The 15830-nt window shown below is 68.5% G+C and overlaps 4 protein-coding genes across 4 annotated transcripts; 2 read left to right on the top strand and 2 right to left on the bottom strand.

Moving 5' to 3' along the window:
* Nucleotides 1-90: 90 nt before the first annotated feature.
* MICPUN_69678 (predicted protein) lies at nucleotides 91-1297 on the bottom strand (the record flags this gene model as incomplete). The annotated part of the gene is made up of 3 exons (XM_002499747.1): nucleotides 91-754; nucleotides 839-1078; nucleotides 1205-1297. Coding segments are annotated over 3 exons (997 nt in total), but the record flags the coding sequence as incomplete, so codon positions are not given.
* Nucleotides 1298-2002: 705 nt separating this feature from the next.
* On the top strand, nucleotides 2003-5284 carry MICPUN_78446 (predicted protein; the record flags this gene model as incomplete). The annotated part of the gene is made up of 3 exons (XM_002500240.1): nucleotides 2003-3039; nucleotides 3091-4006; nucleotides 4124-5284. The coding sequence occupies 3 exons, from the start codon at nucleotides 2003-2005 to the stop codon at nucleotides 5282-5284; spliced, it is 3114 nt and encodes a 1037-aa protein (XP_002500286.1).
* Nucleotides 5285-5337: 53 nt separating this feature from the next.
* MICPUN_93345 (predicted protein) lies at nucleotides 5338-6406 on the bottom strand. Its single transcript, XM_002499746.1, has 2 exons — nucleotides 6062-6406; nucleotides 5338-5720 (listed from the first exon to the last, which is right to left on the bottom strand). Exons 1-2 carry the CDS (start codon nucleotides 6374-6376, stop codon nucleotides 5466-5468), a joined length of 570 nt encoding a protein of 189 aa, XP_002499792.1. The 5' UTR covers nucleotides 6377-6406; the 3' UTR covers nucleotides 5338-5465.
* Nucleotides 6407-6721: 315 nt separating this feature from the next.
* Nucleotides 6722-15812, top strand: MICPUN_55721 (predicted protein; the record flags this gene model as incomplete). The annotated part of the gene is made up of 2 exons (XM_002500239.1): nucleotides 6722-6981; nucleotides 7151-15812. The coding sequence occupies 2 exons, from the start codon at nucleotides 6722-6724 to the stop codon at nucleotides 15810-15812; spliced, it is 8922 nt and encodes a 2973-aa protein (XP_002500285.1).
* Between the last annotated feature and the right edge of the window lie 18 nt (nucleotides 15813-15830).

Genomic DNA, 15830 nt, shown 5'->3' with positions numbered 1-15830 from the left:
CCGGGAAACCCCGCCAATTCGCGACGTCCCGCATCACCCGCCGCTTGACCCGCATGGCCGTGGACGCGAACGGGTCGTCGTGCGCGTCCGTCATGAACGCGTGCCGCACCGAGGCGGTCACCAGCTCCCTCACGTCGTCGTCGCTCAGGTCGAACGCCACGGCGCACAGGGCGTACTCGCGCGAGAGCGTCGTCTCGAAGACTCCGGGATCGTCGGTGCATACGATTGAAGGATGGCCGACGGCGTGCACTTGCCCGACGTGGTGCCTTCGGGCTCGGCTCACCCACCCGCCGTCGCAATTTTCGTCGTGCGGGACGCTGTCGGTGACGACGTTGCTGGAGACGCAAATCTCGATGGGAATCTCCGATCGGCGAAGCGCGAGCCAACGCTCGGGGTCGCGAGACGTTTGCACGCAATGCCCGAACCGCTCGGGCGCGAACGCGATCATCGCCGCCTCCTCCGCGCCCGTCCCGTGGATCTCCCCGCAGTGCAGCGTCACCGGAAGCTTCAGGTGGCGCGCCAGGCGCAGCGCGGGTTCGAACGACTTCCAGTGCCCCAGTGCGGGGTTTCCGGAGAGGTCGACGCCGCACACATCTAAACCCACGTCCCTCAGAAACGCCGCGAGCTTCACCGTCTTGACAGCCTCCTCCGGCGTCTCCCGCCGGTCGACGCTCAGTATGAGCCTGGCGCAGATGGCGAACGATTCAAACGACGATGCGTTGGACGACGAATTGGACGACGAGCACGTTTCCCCCTCGTTGTTGTTGCTCCCCGCCTGTTGTCGTCGTCGCCAATAATCGTCGGCGAGCTTCTTACCGAGCGCCAAGCCGTCGAGCACCGCGGCGCAGTACGAAGCCTTGGTCACGTTCCTGCGCGGGACGCACTTGGGCGTGGTTCGCAGCTCCAGGTACACCACGCCGTCCCTCGCGAAGTCCATCGTCGCCTCCGCGGCGATCCTGCGCAGGGACTCGTGGTCGGTGCAGAGGTCGTGGATGGCGGCAAAGAGGTCGAAGCATCGCTGGAGCGGCCGTCCCTTGCCGTCGGGCTTGGCGAGCAACGCGCGCACGTCCGCCGCCGTCTTCCGCGGTGGTTTGGGCGGCGGTTTCGGGGTTTTGTTCGCGCCGGTTCGGTCGTTCTCGTCCTCGGCGGTCGACTCCCCATCCGTGCGCGCGGGAGCTTCGTCATCCTCCGCCGCGCGCGCCACCGCCTCCGCGCGGTCGAGCAGGGTGGAATCCCGAACGCACCCGTTGAGGTGCGCGTGGAGCTCGAGCTTTGGGAGCTGGCGCATGTAACGCGTCAGCGCCACCACCCTCGCGTCGTCGTCGTCGTCGTCGACGGGAACGGTGACGCGTCGCCCGTGGTCCAGTTCAATCTCGTCCAACTGCCGCGGCAGGTACCCCAGCCTCCGCCCGAGGGAGGCCCCCTCGCGGGCGGCGCGCGCCCCCCCGCTGCCGCTCGCACCGTCGCCGGCGTGCGAAACGGCCGCCGCCGCGCTCTCGCGTCGCGCGGCGGCGACGCGCTTGGCCACGTGCGCGGCGTGGTAACGCAGCGCCATGCCGAACACGTGCTCATCCTCGGCTTCGTCCAGGCGAGGCGCTCCCGGGGGGTCGTCGAGGCCGCCTATCCGGTCCAGGCACTCGACCGCATCGTAGACGAGCGCGCTGGCGCGGAAGTACTCCGCCCACTCGCCCTCGGCCGATGCCATCGCGCGCCGCGTGAGTCTGAGGGCGCGCGTGCGGGGGCGGAGGGAGTAGCCTTGGAGCCGAGATGAACGGCACTTTTTGCTTTTCGTCAGTTCCTGCCGGGTTCCGCGTGAACCAACGGAAACGCACACTGTAGATATCTCCTGTTTGTGATTTGACTTTCTATTTGCCTATTTGATCCGAAACAAGTAACCATCCGAACTGCTCGCCTGTGAAGAAGCACTCAGCTCCGGGCTCGCGGTGGTGGGCGGCGGCGGTGAGCGCCACTGCGTCGCTCTCCGCGCGCGCGTCGGCCGAGGATGTCGGGCACGAAGCGAGGTGAGCTCGTGCCGAACGTCGGAGACCTCGGCGCCGCCCTCCTCCCGCACGCGAAGCGGTCAAAGACCGACGGCGACGCGTCCGCCGCCGTCGCCGTCGACCCCCATGCCGCCGCGGCGGGCGCCGCTTTCTTCGACGAGGAGGTGGACAAGGTCGAGGCGCTGCTCAAGTCTGGGACGAAGATCGAGCTGGAGGAGGCGAAGAACGACATCGAGGCCGTGCTCGCCGCGGGGGGGACGCGCATACCCCCCGCGCACGCCGCGGCGCACGGATGTCTCCACGACGTCGTCCGCCCGCCGGGTTGGGCGCCCGATCCCAACGCGCGCGTCTACGACGAGAAGAATCCCGCCAAGGTGTACCCCTTCCGACTGGACACGTTCCAGCAGAAATCGGTCGAGGTGATGGAGCAGGGCGAGAGCGTGATGGTCGCCGCGCACACTTCCGCGGGGAAGACCGTCGTGGCCGAGTACGCCATCGCGATGGCGCTTCGAGACGGCCAGCGCGTCGTCTACACGTCCCCGCTCAAGGCGCTCTCCAACCAGAAGTTCAGGGAGCTCAAGGACGAGTTCGGCGACGTGGGCCTGATGACCGGCGACACCGTCATCAACGAGACCGCGTCGTGTCTCGTCATGACCACGGAGGTGCTTCGCTCGATGCTGTACCGCGGCGGCGAGGTCATGCGCGAGGTTGGTTGGGTCATCTTCGACGAGATTCATTACATGCGAGATTTCGAGCGCGGCGTCGTCTGGGAAGAGACGGTTCACTTCCTTCCGGACGCCGTGCGATACGTGTTCCTCTCGGCGACGATCCCCAACGCCAAGGAGTTCGCCGAGTGGATCGTCAAGACGCACAGCCACCCGTGCCATCTCGTGTACACGGACTATCGCCCGACGCCCCTCGAGCATTACATCTTCCCCAAGGGCGGCGACGGCATCTACCTGTCGTTCGACCGTGACAACAAGTTCAGGCAGGATAACTTCCTCAAGGCGATCAACGCCATCGCCCCCGCGTCGGACGGGTACGCGGCGAACAAAACCGCGAACAGGACGGAGACGGGCGGCGGCGGAAGCGGCGACGGCAAGGGTAAGGGGGAGGAGATGAAGCACCTCGAGGTTTACAAAATCGTGAAGATGATCGCGGACAAGAACTACGACCCGTGCATCGTGTTCACGTTCGACAAGAAGATGATCGAGGAGCAGGCGAAGGCGTTGGACCGATTGGACCTCAACAGCGACACGGAGAAGAGCATGATCGACGCCATATTCGAGGCGTCCATCGCGCAGCTCTCGCCGGAGGACCAGAACTTGCCGCAGGTGGTGAAGATACTCCCCATGGTCAAGAGAGGAATCGGGTTTCACCACTCCGGTCTGCTGCCGGTGCTCAAGGAGGTGATCGAGATTCTGTTCCAGGAGGGGCTCATCAAGGTGCTCATTGCCACGGAGACGATGTCCACGGGGCTCAACATGCCGTGCAGGTCTGTGGTCTTCACGGCGCCGCGGAAGTACGATGGAGCAGAGTTTGGATACCGATGGATATCTTCCGGGGAGTACGTTCAGATGTCCGGACGCGCGGGACGACGCGGCCTGGACGACCGCGGCCTCGTCGTGCTGATGATGGACGAACGCATGGACCCGCAGATCGCCAAGGGCATGCTCCACGGCAGGTCCGACCCTCTCAACTCGGCGTTTAGGCTGCACTATCCGATGCTGCTGAACCTGATGCGAATGGAGGGGGGCGAGGAATGCGAACGGCTCATCAAGCGGTCGTTCAAGCAATTCCAGACCGATCGGGACATTCCCAAGCTCGAGTTGAAGTGCGCCCAGCTGGCGGCGGCGCGGGATGCGGTCGTCGTGCCCGACGAGGCGAAGGTTGAGGAATACGTTAACCTGCGCGACACGCTCTCCGTGCTGCGCGGCGAACGAAGGGGTTGGCTGAATCACCCCGATAACGCCCTCCAGTTCCTTCAGGTTGGCCGGTGCGTCAAGGTGTGCGCGCGGGACCCGCGGCAGATCGCGGAGGAGGCGGCGCGCGCGGGCGAGGACGGCGGCGTCGCCCAGCTCGCCGCCTCCTCGGTCACCGCCGAGTGGGGGGTCGTCGTCAAGCACGAGAGGGACGGCGCCGAGTACCTGGTCGACGTCGTGCTCAACATCGAGGAGCAGCCGCACGACGCGAGGCGGCCCCGCAAGGGAAACCTCGGGCGCTTCCGCGTGCGTCCGATGAACTGGGACGGTAAGGCGCCGTTGGAGGGGGAAGAGGACGAGTGGACGGGCGCGTCGAGGGATCTGGAGCCGAGGGTGGTGCAGGTGCCGCTGTCCCAGGTGGATTCGCTGTCCTCCGTGCGCATATACACGCCCAAGGAGCTGGTGAGCATCGAGAGCAGGATGCGGGTGCAGCGGGCGATGAACGAGGTGGTCAAGCGGTTCCCCGACGGGGTTCCGATGCTCGATCCCGAGTCGGACATGAAGATTGACCAGGACAACTTTCGGAAACTCAAGCGAAGGATCGAGGCTCTCGAGGCGATGACGACGCGACACCCTCTGCACGGCTCGCCGGACCTCGAGGACAAGGTCAAGCTCTTCGCGAGACGCCGCGAGCTGGGCTTGCGTCATAAGGTGGCGAAGCGAGCCTTAAAGGCGGCGCAGGGCATGATTCACAAGGACGACCTGAGGTACATGCAGCGGGTGCTCAGGCGCCTAAATCACACAAACGAGGACGGCGTCGTCGCCATGAAGGGTCAGGTGGCGTGCGAGATCACCAGCGCGGACGCCTTGGTGACCACCGAGCTGGTGTTCGACGGGTTGTTCAAGGAGTTGTCGTTGGAGATGTGCGTCGCCGTCGTCGCGGCCCTCACCGAACGCGTGGGCACCGCCGGAAAGGACCCGAAGGATATAAAAATGTCCGAAGAGTGCAAAGACGCGTACGAGCGCGTGCGCATCGCCGCGCAATCCGTGGGGAAGCAGATGTCGGAGTGCAAGGTTCTCGACACGTCCGTGAACGACTTTATGAACTCGTTCAGGCCCGAGATGATGGAGCTGTGCAGGGAGTGGGCCAAGGGGACCAAGTTCGAGACGTGCATGAAGGTTGCGCCGCGGGGCATGTACGAGGGTTCGGTGGTGCGATCGATCCGGAGGATCAACGAGGTGCTGTGGCAGCTCAAGGGCGCGATGGCGATCATCGGCGACACGGGTTTGCGGGACAAGTTCGAGGAGTGCCAGAATCTGGTCAAGCGCGACATAGTATTCGCCGACAGCCTCTTCCTCTAGCTGAAGGACTAGTACCCGCGGTAGAGGGTGTTTGACGACACTACTCATACGCGAGTTTTCAAATTGTTTTCGCCCCTCGGTTGACAAATCAAACAGTCCTAACTAAGTGCTGCCAACTTTCTCACCCGAGCTGCGATCCCCCCCATGTGGTAGTCACGCCGGACATCAAGTACTCGAAGGTTTAGGCGTTGGTGGAGCCGTTCTTGATGCGGAGACGCGCGGCCTGCTTGCGGGTCACCTTGGGGCCGCGGCCCTCGACATCCTCCTCCCTCTTCACGCTCTCAACCTTCTCCGAGAGGACGAGCTCGACGTGGCATGGGCTGGACATGTAGGGGTTGATGCGACCGTGCGCGCGGTAGGTGCGGCGGCGCTGCTGGATGGCGCGGTTCACCTGGATGTGGGTGACGGAGAGAGCCTCGACGTCCAGTCCCTTGACCTGTTCGATGACGAGCGCAAGTTTGGGGTTGGGTTGGTGAGTTTTTTTCCCTCCTCGAGCTGTGACTGAATGCGCATACGGATGGAAAACAGGCGGCCGGGGGTGGGAAACCCCGAAAACCCTGGTGGGCGCGGCTGGCAAAGGCGCGGGGACGACGCGCGCGGGGCGGGTGCCACGCGGATCTCGCGCGCGGCGTGAGATCAATGATCGCAACTGATCACGCGCGAGTCCTTCGACGACGCGAAAGATCGTCGCCCCGCGCGCCCGCGCCCCCCGACGGTCCCCGACCATCGGTAAAAAATCCCGCTCGGAGCGGAGAGCGAGAGGGAGGAATAGCGCACCTCGGCGTTAGACTCGGCGTTCTTGAGGATGCCGAGCAGCATCTCCGCGGACTTCTTGGGCCACCTGCCCTGGCCGTTGGTGGAGCCCTCGTTCTTGGCCTGCGCGGTGCGGCCGACGCCGCCGCAGAAGCGGCGGAAGACGACGCAGCGGCGCATGGCGATCACGTCCTCGAGGTACGCCTTCGCCTGCTCGAGGCCCATCTTCTTGATGGCCATGGCGGTCTCGCGCATGTTCTTGAAGTGGACGCGAAGGTCGCTGCCGCGAGCCTTGCACGACTTGGTCGCGTCCTCGGGTTCACGAGCGTACTTGACCATCTTTGCTAACTAGCCGACGTCCGTAGGGCGCGGTCGATAAAGGGATCCCCGTCGGGAGTTCCGTCGGGAAAATAGGGTTTTCCCAAACGAGTCTGACCGCGGTGGGTCCAGCGGGCATTCTCATTTTTGGCGAATTTTTTTTGACGAGTGCCGCGATCGCTGACATAAAATTTGGCAAAACTCGGCTGTTTTTGCCTTTACAATTTACCATCTTCCGCGTATGGCTGTACAGTTATTTTCCCGCCCCGTCGCTCGCCGTCCGAGCCCTCACCGAGTTTACGAGTACAAGTCTCGCCACCTGCAGAGATCTCGCCCGTCTCCCCCTCCCACCGGCCCGGTAGCACGATGGCCGACGAGGATTCGGAGCCCGCCGCGCTGCTGCGCGCGGTCCAGGCGCTGGACCGGGACGGGGGAATGAGCGACGTGGAGCTCGAGGAGTGCCGCGCCGCGCTGAAGGCATCGCGGAGCGCGCTCGTCAACCTGCTCGAGTTCCCCGGGCGTAATCCGGAGGACCGCGCCGCGGTGCAGTCGCGGGCGGTGGAGCTGACGCCGGGGCAGAAGCTGAACCTGGGCGGCGCCGACGTCGAGAACGCGCTCGTGTTGAGGTGAGAATCGCGTCGGATGAGGATCGTCCGTCGTCGGGACGAGGCCGCGCGCGTCATCGCGTGGCGTGCCCAACTAACCACAAACCCCATCTTTTTCAAATTCCCCCCTCGCTCACGCTCTCGCCGCCGACCACCCTGACCCCACGCCCGTACCCGAAATCACCCGCAGCGACGCGTTCGATCTCAACGAGAAGTACTGTGTGCGACTGCTGGTCCGCGCGGTGCGCGGCGGCGCGCGACCCGACGACTGCGCGAGGTCCGCGGCCGGCATCCACCTCCGCGACCGCACGTCGAGGGCCGAGGCCCTGCTTCGCATCCTGCGCCAGCGCTCGTCCCCGGAGGCGTTCGCGATCGACGACGAGGGCAACGTCGCGGGGCATCCCGCGCTGGCCGCGGAGATCGACGAGTACGCGCAGGACCTCCTATCGGGCGAGAGCGCGAGCGGCGGAGCCACGCTGGTGGGCGCGCTCGTCGAGATCCTGCGCAAACCCGCGCCGGGATCCTACCCAACCCCGGCGAGCGCTCATAACCCGAACCCCGCGGTCCCGGGTTCGATCCCACCCGCGGCCGGGACCGCGCCGAGCTTCATACAAACCCCGGGCGGGACCGCCACGACGCCCGGGGGCGGAGCCTTTGCCGGCTTTGGCGCGTCCTCGCAGCCGGGTTTGTTTGGCGCGACCGCGGCTGCGCAGCCGGGTTCCCAGCCGGCGAACCCGCTCTCGCTGGCGCCCACGCAGCCCACGCAACCCTTCGGCGCGCCAGGCATCTTCGGCGCCCAGCCGACGTCGCACCAACCCGGGGGGGGAGTCGTTCAAGCGCAGCAACCCGGGCAACCCGCGGGGGCAATCGTCGCGCACACAGCTGTGAACACAGCTGTGAACGACCCGTTCGCGGCGACGGCGCGGCTGGAGCTCGTCGAAGACGAGAGGGGCCGACTGTGCAGACGCGCGGAGTGGCTCGCGAACGAGCGCCGGGTGGTGGCCGAGTGCCTGTACCACGCGATCGTCGCCACCGGGGTTCGATCCGGCGACGGTCCGGATGATACCCCCGGGGCGGGCGGAGCCGCGCTGTCCGCGACGGACGCCAAGGCGGTGATGGAGCTCTTCGCCGAGGTGGCGACGCCGACGGTGGCGAGGGCGTGCGCCGACGCTCGCGCGCGTTCGCTGGACGCGGGACGGGCGCAGGCCGCCGCCGCCCAGGAGCTCTTCGCGGTCGGTGGCGCATTCGACGAGTACTCCGGGGTCCCGGGCGGCGCGAGCCCTCCGACGATTGCGGATCTTCCCGCGTCGGTCCAGGAGGACCTCCCGGCGGCGCTCGCGATCGCCCTCGCCGCCGTCGCCGCCGTCACCCCGAACGGCGGTTCGAACGGTGGTTCAGCAACGAACGGCGCCCCCCAATCGTACGCGCAGGTCGTCGAGGCTGCGTCCGCAGCGCTGCAGAAGGCTGTGGACGACGCGAACGAGCGAGCGGGCGGGTCCGCGCCCGTCAAGATTGATCCCCTTCGAGCGCTCGGAGACTACCCATTTCTCAACCAGAGCCAACGGGACCAACGGGACCGCTTCGGATTCGACGGGCAGCAGCAACCTTGGCAGCAGCAGCAGCAGCAGCAGGCGGGCGCGGCGTACGGATCTCCGTTCGCGGTCCCGGGCCAGGCGGCTTACGGGTCGGCGGCTACGTTCGGCGGCGGTTTTAGCGGCGGCGCGGGCAACGTGGGCAATGTTCGGCGTACGCACGGGCAATACGGGCAAAACGACGCCCATTTTTTCGGCGGCGGCAACGCGCCGGGAATGATGGGCCCAAACGACGCGGGCGCCCTGCCGCCGGGCGGGGACAAGTCCGCGGACGAGGAAGAGGAGGAGCGCGTGTCGCAGATGACGATCGGAGTTTTGGAGTTTTGCCGACTGGCTTGCGCGCTGACGGGGCTGGATTTGGGCAGGAAAGACGCCGACGTCGCCGCCTCCGTCGCGGCGGACGCCGGGGCTCTGACCGCGGCGCGCGCCATGCTGTGCACCTGCGCGTTCCAGGACGACGCGGACGTTTCCCGGCGGAGTTACCTCGACCTCGTGCACGCGGTGATTCGCAGGGCTATCGCGCACATGCTCAAAAATCCGGCAGTCGGAGAAGCGTTAGCCGCGGTTGTTCCCGCGCCCACGCAGCAGCAGGTGGAGCGCGAACGCGCCGCGCTCGAGCACTGGGAGAGCAACAGCCTGTTCGAGACGGACGCCGAGCTTCAGCGCCAGCGGGAGGAGGAGGAGGAGCGGTTGAGGCTGCAGAAGGAGGAGGAGGACGCGTCGCGGGAGGCGCCGCTGACGGCGCTGTGCGGGTTGCTCTCCGAGGTTTACTCGCAGGCTCCCGACCTGCCCGCCGCCGCCGCCGACGTTCTTCCGGGCTTCCTCGACGCCATCGTCGAGTGGGAACACTCGGTGGAGTCCCTCGTGGGCGTCGTGGGACTCATGGCGGCGGTGGCTGGCACGGGCCCCGAGGGTGCCTCCCAGATTTGGTCTCGGATGCGACACCCCTTACCGGGTTCGTGCGTCACCTGGGACTCCTTCGTCGGCGCGCTGGTGGGTTACAACAGGCGGTTCCAGTTCGGGGGCGACACCCCGCAGGAGCTCGAGGAGAACGAGCGATCCGCCGCGGAGGCTGGCGGTTACGGCGGTTACGGCGGCGGGGGAGGCTTCCGGGGCGGTTACGGAAACGCGGGTGGGCCCAACCCGTACGCCGCCGCCTTTTCTCGGGAGCGCGAGATGCCCGAGGCTGACGTCCAGGGCCTCTCCGCGTACCTCGGCCTGCTCGCGTCGCTCCTGCGCGCCGCGCCGCCCGGGGAGGCGTCCGCGTGGACGCAGTGGCTGGAGGGGCGATACGGCTTCTCTTTACTCGACGCGCTGACGGCGCTGCACTCGTGCCCGGTTCCGGCGAAGCTCAAGGCGGCCATCCTGGACGCCGTCGCGTCCACGGGGCGGGGATCCGCGCGCGCGTCCGCGGACGCGTGGGCGCGGTTGGAGCGCGAGGTGGCGGAGCGCGGGGCGCTCGGGTCCTCCTCCAACCCGATTTCGCCCAATTTCGCCGATGTCCGATCCCCCTTGATGACCGACCCGCGATCCCCCCACCACGGTACGGGATCGCCGTACGGAGCGAGGGACACGTCGCACGCACACTCGCTACACAACTTGGCCATCCCGAACGGCGGCGGGGGCTACGGCGCCGCCGCAGCCGCCAGGCAGCAGCACTCGTATTACGCCCAGATGCTTCGCGACGCGTCTCGCGCCGCCACGCTCCAGAACCAGCTGTGCGTCCCGGGCTCGGACGTCAACTGGGAATTCGTGCACGGCGAGGCGAGGTCGCGGACGTACCCGCACGCGGCGGCGTACGTCCGGATGGTGAACGAGTTGATTCAAGAGACGATGGGTGTTGGCGCGGGACCGAGCGCAGGGAGCGGGCGGGGGTCCGCGACTGCGTTTCGGTTCATCCGCGAAAACGTTTTTGGCAATCTTCGGCACAGGCAGCACAGGAGCCAGACGGAGCGGTGGCAGCTGGCCAGGGACGCGGTGAATCACTTCCGGTTACAGCTGGAACTGTTCGCGAGGGCGCCCGAGGAGGACAAGTACGCCCGGGGTTGGTCCGGGGTGGTTGACCCCGCGTTTGACCCGACCAACTCGTCCGGATCGAACCAGTACGGATCGAACCTAAACCCTAACCCTAACCCGTACGGCGCGGCGCCAGGTCAATCCCCTTACTACGGCGCGAACGCGGACGTCGGCGCGACCGACTTTGCTCAGACGGGGTTGGACGCGTACGCCCCGGGGCGGGACCTCATGGTCGATTTCCTCTCCGACGGCGTGACGTTTCGCGGGATCCTCGCGGTGCTCTCCGTGGGCGCCGACTACCTCGCCGCGGAGCGTCCGTGCGCGCACGGCGAGGCGCTCGAGGGGTGCGTGCTCGCGTGCCTGGAGTGCGTGGCGGCGGCGCTCGCGATGGACAAGCAGTGCGTGGACGCGATGAGAGAGCGAGCCGTCGACCAAACCGGGCGTCGCGTCAACACAGGCGGCGGGTTCGGCGGAACCGACGATGGAGCCTCCCTCGGCGCCTTTCACTCGCCGCTCGACCAGGTGATGCTCCGCGACGCGTCCCAGTGCGCGGCGGCGATCGGGTACGTCTCGTACCGCCACAACCCCGCGCTGGCGCTCGCGTCGCTCAAGATTTTCGCCGAGATTGCCAGTCGGACGCCGCGGCTCGTCGACTTGCTCCCGAGGGACGCCCGCGTCGGGCTGGTGCGGGGCTGCGCGAGCGTGCTGGAGCTGGCGACGTTGGCACCGCCGCCGGTCGGGGACCCGACGGTCCCGGGTTCGAATCCGACGGCGTCCGACGACTCCCTCGCCGACGTCGTCTCCCGCGCCGGGTCCCTCGTCCTCGACGTCCTCCTCGAGAACCTCTCCGCGCCCGCGCCATCCGCGACGCACCTCTTGCTCGGTTTCGACGTGGACGGGGAGGTGGAGAATAGCGTGCTGCGCCCGTTCGACGGCGAGTTTAACTGCCTGACGGTGCTGCTGGAGGTGATGGAGGCGTACCCCCCGGGGGTTGTGGCGGCGCGCGAGGGCAGCGGCGGGCTCGAGGCACCCGGCGGTTTCAACGGTTTCAACGGCGGCGGTTTCAACGGTTTCAACGCCGGCGGGATGGGCGAAAGGGGCGCGGGTCACTGCGAGGCGCCCGAGCTCGCCGCGCGCCTGGTGTTCGAACTCGCCGCGAACGAGGTGACGAGCGCGAGCGCGATCGGGTTGCTCCAGAACTGGCCCCCCGGCGCCCCCGGCGCGGCGCAGCGTCTGCCGACGCTCCTGGCCGACGCGCTGTCATGTTCGCCGCCGACGGACGACGCCGGATTCGAACCCGGGACCTATTCCAGGCGCGCGGCGTCCGCGCACTACCGCTCGTGGATCATGCGAACCGCCGCGTTGGTTCTGGACGCGACCGCGCCGCCGCCGGGGTCGTTCCCGGCGGCTTCGGTGGACGATCTGCCGCCCCTCGCCGCGCAGCTTACGCGAGTCGTCTTATCCCTCGGTGATTCCGAGCTCGGCGAGTCTGTGCCTGGGTCCTCCTCGGTGGAGCGGCCGAGGATGGCGGCGCTCGAGCTCCTCGCCACGCTCCCACCGCCGCCGACGCCTCCGCTCGCGGCTGCACGCGAATGCGCGCGTGCGTGCCGGATCACCTCGGACGTCGCGGCTACGCAGCGCGAGCTCGGCGTGCTCGAATTGCTCTCCGACCGAAGGCCGTCGGACGCGGGCGGGGTGTTGGAGGTGACGGCGCGCGGGGACGCGGTGATCGGGGTGCGGGCGTTGGGCGCGAGGCTTCTGGAAGCGTCCAGGCGCGTCTCGATGTCGCGAGCACCTACCATGGGCGGCACAGCTGGCGGCGGCGGATTCGACGACGCGGATCGCGCGAGGGAAAACGTTCACAAGGAGGCGGTGCAAGTCGCGGTGCGAATGGCGCGCGCCTTTAACGCGTCCGTGGAGGAGCACGCCGCGCACGTCCACGCGGTGTCCGCGTGGTCCGAGCTCGTCGCCGTCTGCGCCTCCCGCTGCCTCCCCTCTGTTGGCGCGTTTGACGGACACGGAGGGTTTAGTCCGAGCGGTCAACTCACCGGGGCGGGGTTCGACCCGCAGGAGATTCTGTGCCGCCTCGGCGACGGCGTGTTGGCGCAGCTGGCGCGGGATACCCTCGCGGACCAACAGAGGGTCGCCGGTTCGAACCCCGACGGGGGCGGGGGCGTCGATTGGTGGGACGCGCGCCACGTGCCGCTCGCGAGGCTCGCCGCGACGCTCATGGCGCGACTTCGCGCCGCCGCTCGCGGCGGCGGCGGCGGCGGGGGGGGGTCCCTTCCGGGTTTGAACAGTTCCTTTGGGGAACTTCGGTCCACGGCGGACGCCGACGCCATCGGGGGCGGGCCCCCGGGCGCCGGGATATCGACGCTCGCGCGAACCATGTTCGGAAGCCCGCCCGGCGGCGATCTCGAGCGTCCGCCGCTGCCCGCCACGCGGTGCAAGGCGCTGCTTCGCGCGTTGCTCGCCGCGCTTTTAAAACCGAGGACAAACTCATTCGACGCCGCTTTCGGGTACGGTTCGAGCGGCGGCGGTGGCGGTTCAGATTCCCCCGGCGACCCGGAGGTTCGCGCCAACCTTTACGCCGCGCTGCTCTCGTTTCTGCGGTACGTGCGCCCCGCGAGGGCGGCGCAGCTCCCGGGTTCGGTGCTCGCCGCCGCGCGGGCGGGTGGCGCGGGACCGTCCGACTCGGACGCTGCGGTTAATTCGGACGTCGACCGGGCGCTGAACGCCGCCGCGGAGCAGAACGAGCTGGAGGCGTCCACGTCCGCGCTGATCCGCCGCGACGCCGGTCCCCTCGTGGAGCTCATCGCGCGGGACGTCGTCGACGCGTCGGAAGGTGCGGATGAGCGGCTGAGAGCGGTGGCGACTTCGGCGGTGGAGGCGCTCGTCGCGGCGACGGTCGTGGCGAGCCGTGAACCGTCGCGTCCGTTACGACAAGAAACGGTTCCCGGGACCCCCGCCGGCGCGTCGTTCGGAACAGGAATCGCCACGCCGGGGGGGGGCGCGGTCGTCGGATCCGCGTTTCGCGCCGGCGCCGTGTCCGGCAACGCGGACGCGTTTGGCGTCAAGTCCGCCTTTACCGAAACCTCGGTCGGAACTCCAACCGGCGGCGCCCACCAGACGCCGGACCCCGTCGTCGGCGCGCTCGGCCAGGCGTTGGCGCGCAGCGGCATCGTCCGCGCGTGCCTCGCGCGCGTCGAGCGCGCGTCGCTTCCCGACTTGATTCTGCCGACGCGCGCCGCGGCGGCGGCGATCGCGTCGCTTCGAGCCGATCTCTCGCTCCTCCTGCGCCTCGCGCAGTTGCCCGGCGGCGGGGCCCGCGCGCTCGCCGCGGCGGGCGCGATGGCGGCGCTGACAAACTGCCGCGCCATCGACGCGTACGTCGCGGACGGCCCGGGCGACGCCGCCGCCGTCGCCGCCGACGCTCGCCGCAACGGGACTCCGTACGGCCAGAACGGGTCGTCGTTTGGCGAATTCGACGGTTTCGACGGCGGCGGCGGCGTCTCCGGAGGCTTCGAGACGGACGAGAACGCCAACCCCAACGCCTCGGGTGACCCGAACGACGGCTCGATGGCCGACGGTGGAGCGAGCTCCTTCGGACTCACGCACCACGCGCATTCATTCAGCAGCGGCGACCCGTATTCGCCCATCGCGCCCCTTCCCTTGCCCCGCGCGCGGCACCACGCGGTTCTCGTCCCCGCGCTTCGGCTGGCGGGAACTCTGGTCAACGCGCTCGCCGACGACGGTGACGTGCACGCGTCCGGGGTGGCGTTTCTGGAAGCGCACAGGTTGGTGATTTCCAGGATTCTGTCCGACAGGGTCCGCCACGCGCACCTGTCGGACCTCGCCGAGCTGGAGGCGGCCGTCACGCTCGTCGCGAGGCTCGCGACGACTCGCCGGAAACCCCCCGGAAGCGGCGGCGGCGACGACACGAAGACGTACGCCGTCGTCGACGAGTTTGTCCCGGCGCTGGACGCCCTCACCGCGAGGCTCATCGCGGGTGACGGCAAGTACGACGCCTTCATCGCCGCCGCGTCACCGGAGGGATCGCCGTCGGCGTCGACGTCGCACGCGGAAATTGCCCGCCGCCTCGCGACCGAACGCGCGAGACGGAAATTTCAACACATCGGCGGGGCTCGAGATTCAATCGACCCAATCGGCTCCGGGAGACTTTCCGCCGACGCCGCAACGAACGGCGCGACGGGCGGGCTGCCGCCGGTACCCGCCGCGGCGGCCGCGGCGAGGATGGAGCGCTCGCACCGCGCGGTTCGCGCCGCGTTGGTGTCGACGCAGCTCGCGCTGGCGGAGCAAGGCCGATGCGATCGCTTTCCCGCGCTCGAACCCAAAAACGACAATCTCGGAGTCGACGCGTCGCCGCGACCGCGACCGACGCTCGCGAGTTTCGCCTCGCTCGTCGCGAGGCTGAGCGAGGAGCTCGTCGCGGAGGTGAGGCAGCGAGCGCGGATCCTGCGGAGGCTCGCGGCGGACGGTGGCGCCGGCGCGGCTCGCGCCGTCGCCGCCGACGCCTTCGGCGGTTTCGTGGGCGGCGCCGAGCTGGCGGCGGCGGCGGCGGCTGCGGCGGCGCAAAACGGGGGCGCGTTTCCGCACTCGGGCGCCGCCGAGGCGAGCGCGGCGGCGGCGTCGGTGGCGGCGAGGGAGCGCGCGGTGCGCGTGCTGTCGCACACGTGCGCGTCGTCGCTGGAGCTCATCCTGGGCCGGCTCTGGGCGCCTCAAATCGGAGGAGGGGCGAATTCGACGACGCCCGCGGGTGGGTTCGGCACGAGCGATTCGCCCAACCTCGGAGGCGGCTTCAACCGAGGCGGCGGCGTCGGCAGCGCGTTCAGGGACCATGACGACCGTTACGACCGTTACGGTGCGGGAACACGAACCGTCGTCGGCGGCGGGGCGTACGCCCCCGGGGAGATCGCCGAGCTCTCCGCGATTCTCGCGCCGGCAATCGCCGCGCTCGCCGACTTGGACCTGTCGCCAACCTCGGACCTCCACGTCGGCTTCGGCGACGCCGGAGGGTTTGGCGACGGCGGGAGACTCAAGGGGCTGATCAGGCGGACGAGGGACACGCTGCTGGCGGCGGTGCCCGCGAACGCCGGCGAGCCGCCGACGCTGCTGCTGGCGAGGGGCGAACGTCACGGGGGAAGTCACGACGGCGTCTCCCCCGCCCGGGGGTTCGCGCAGTCCCCTTTGCCCCCGCCCCGCTTCGGTCTCTTCAACGCGTGACGATCTGGCCGATGAGAG

This window comes from Micromonas commoda, chromosome 2 (assembly GCF_000090985.2).
Source record: "Micromonas commoda chromosome 2, complete sequence".
Classification (NCBI taxonomy): domain Eukaryota; kingdom Viridiplantae; phylum Chlorophyta; class Mamiellophyceae; order Mamiellales; family Mamiellaceae; genus Micromonas; species Micromonas commoda.
Note: the sequence above shows the minus strand (reverse complement) of the source record. Positions and strands in the feature narration are given on the sequence as shown.

What these genes read in the sequence shown, in the direction of transcription:
- MICPUN_93345 (XM_002499746.1), bottom strand. Translation starts at nt 6,376, where the DNA reads ATGGTCAAGTACGCTCGTGAACCCGAGGACGCGACCAAGTCGTGCAAG. An exon ending in ACGCCGAGTCTAACGCCGAG is followed by an intron (nt 5,721 to 6,061) that starts GTGCGCTATTCC and finishes GTCATCGAACAG; the next exon opens with GTCAAGGGACTGGACGTCGA.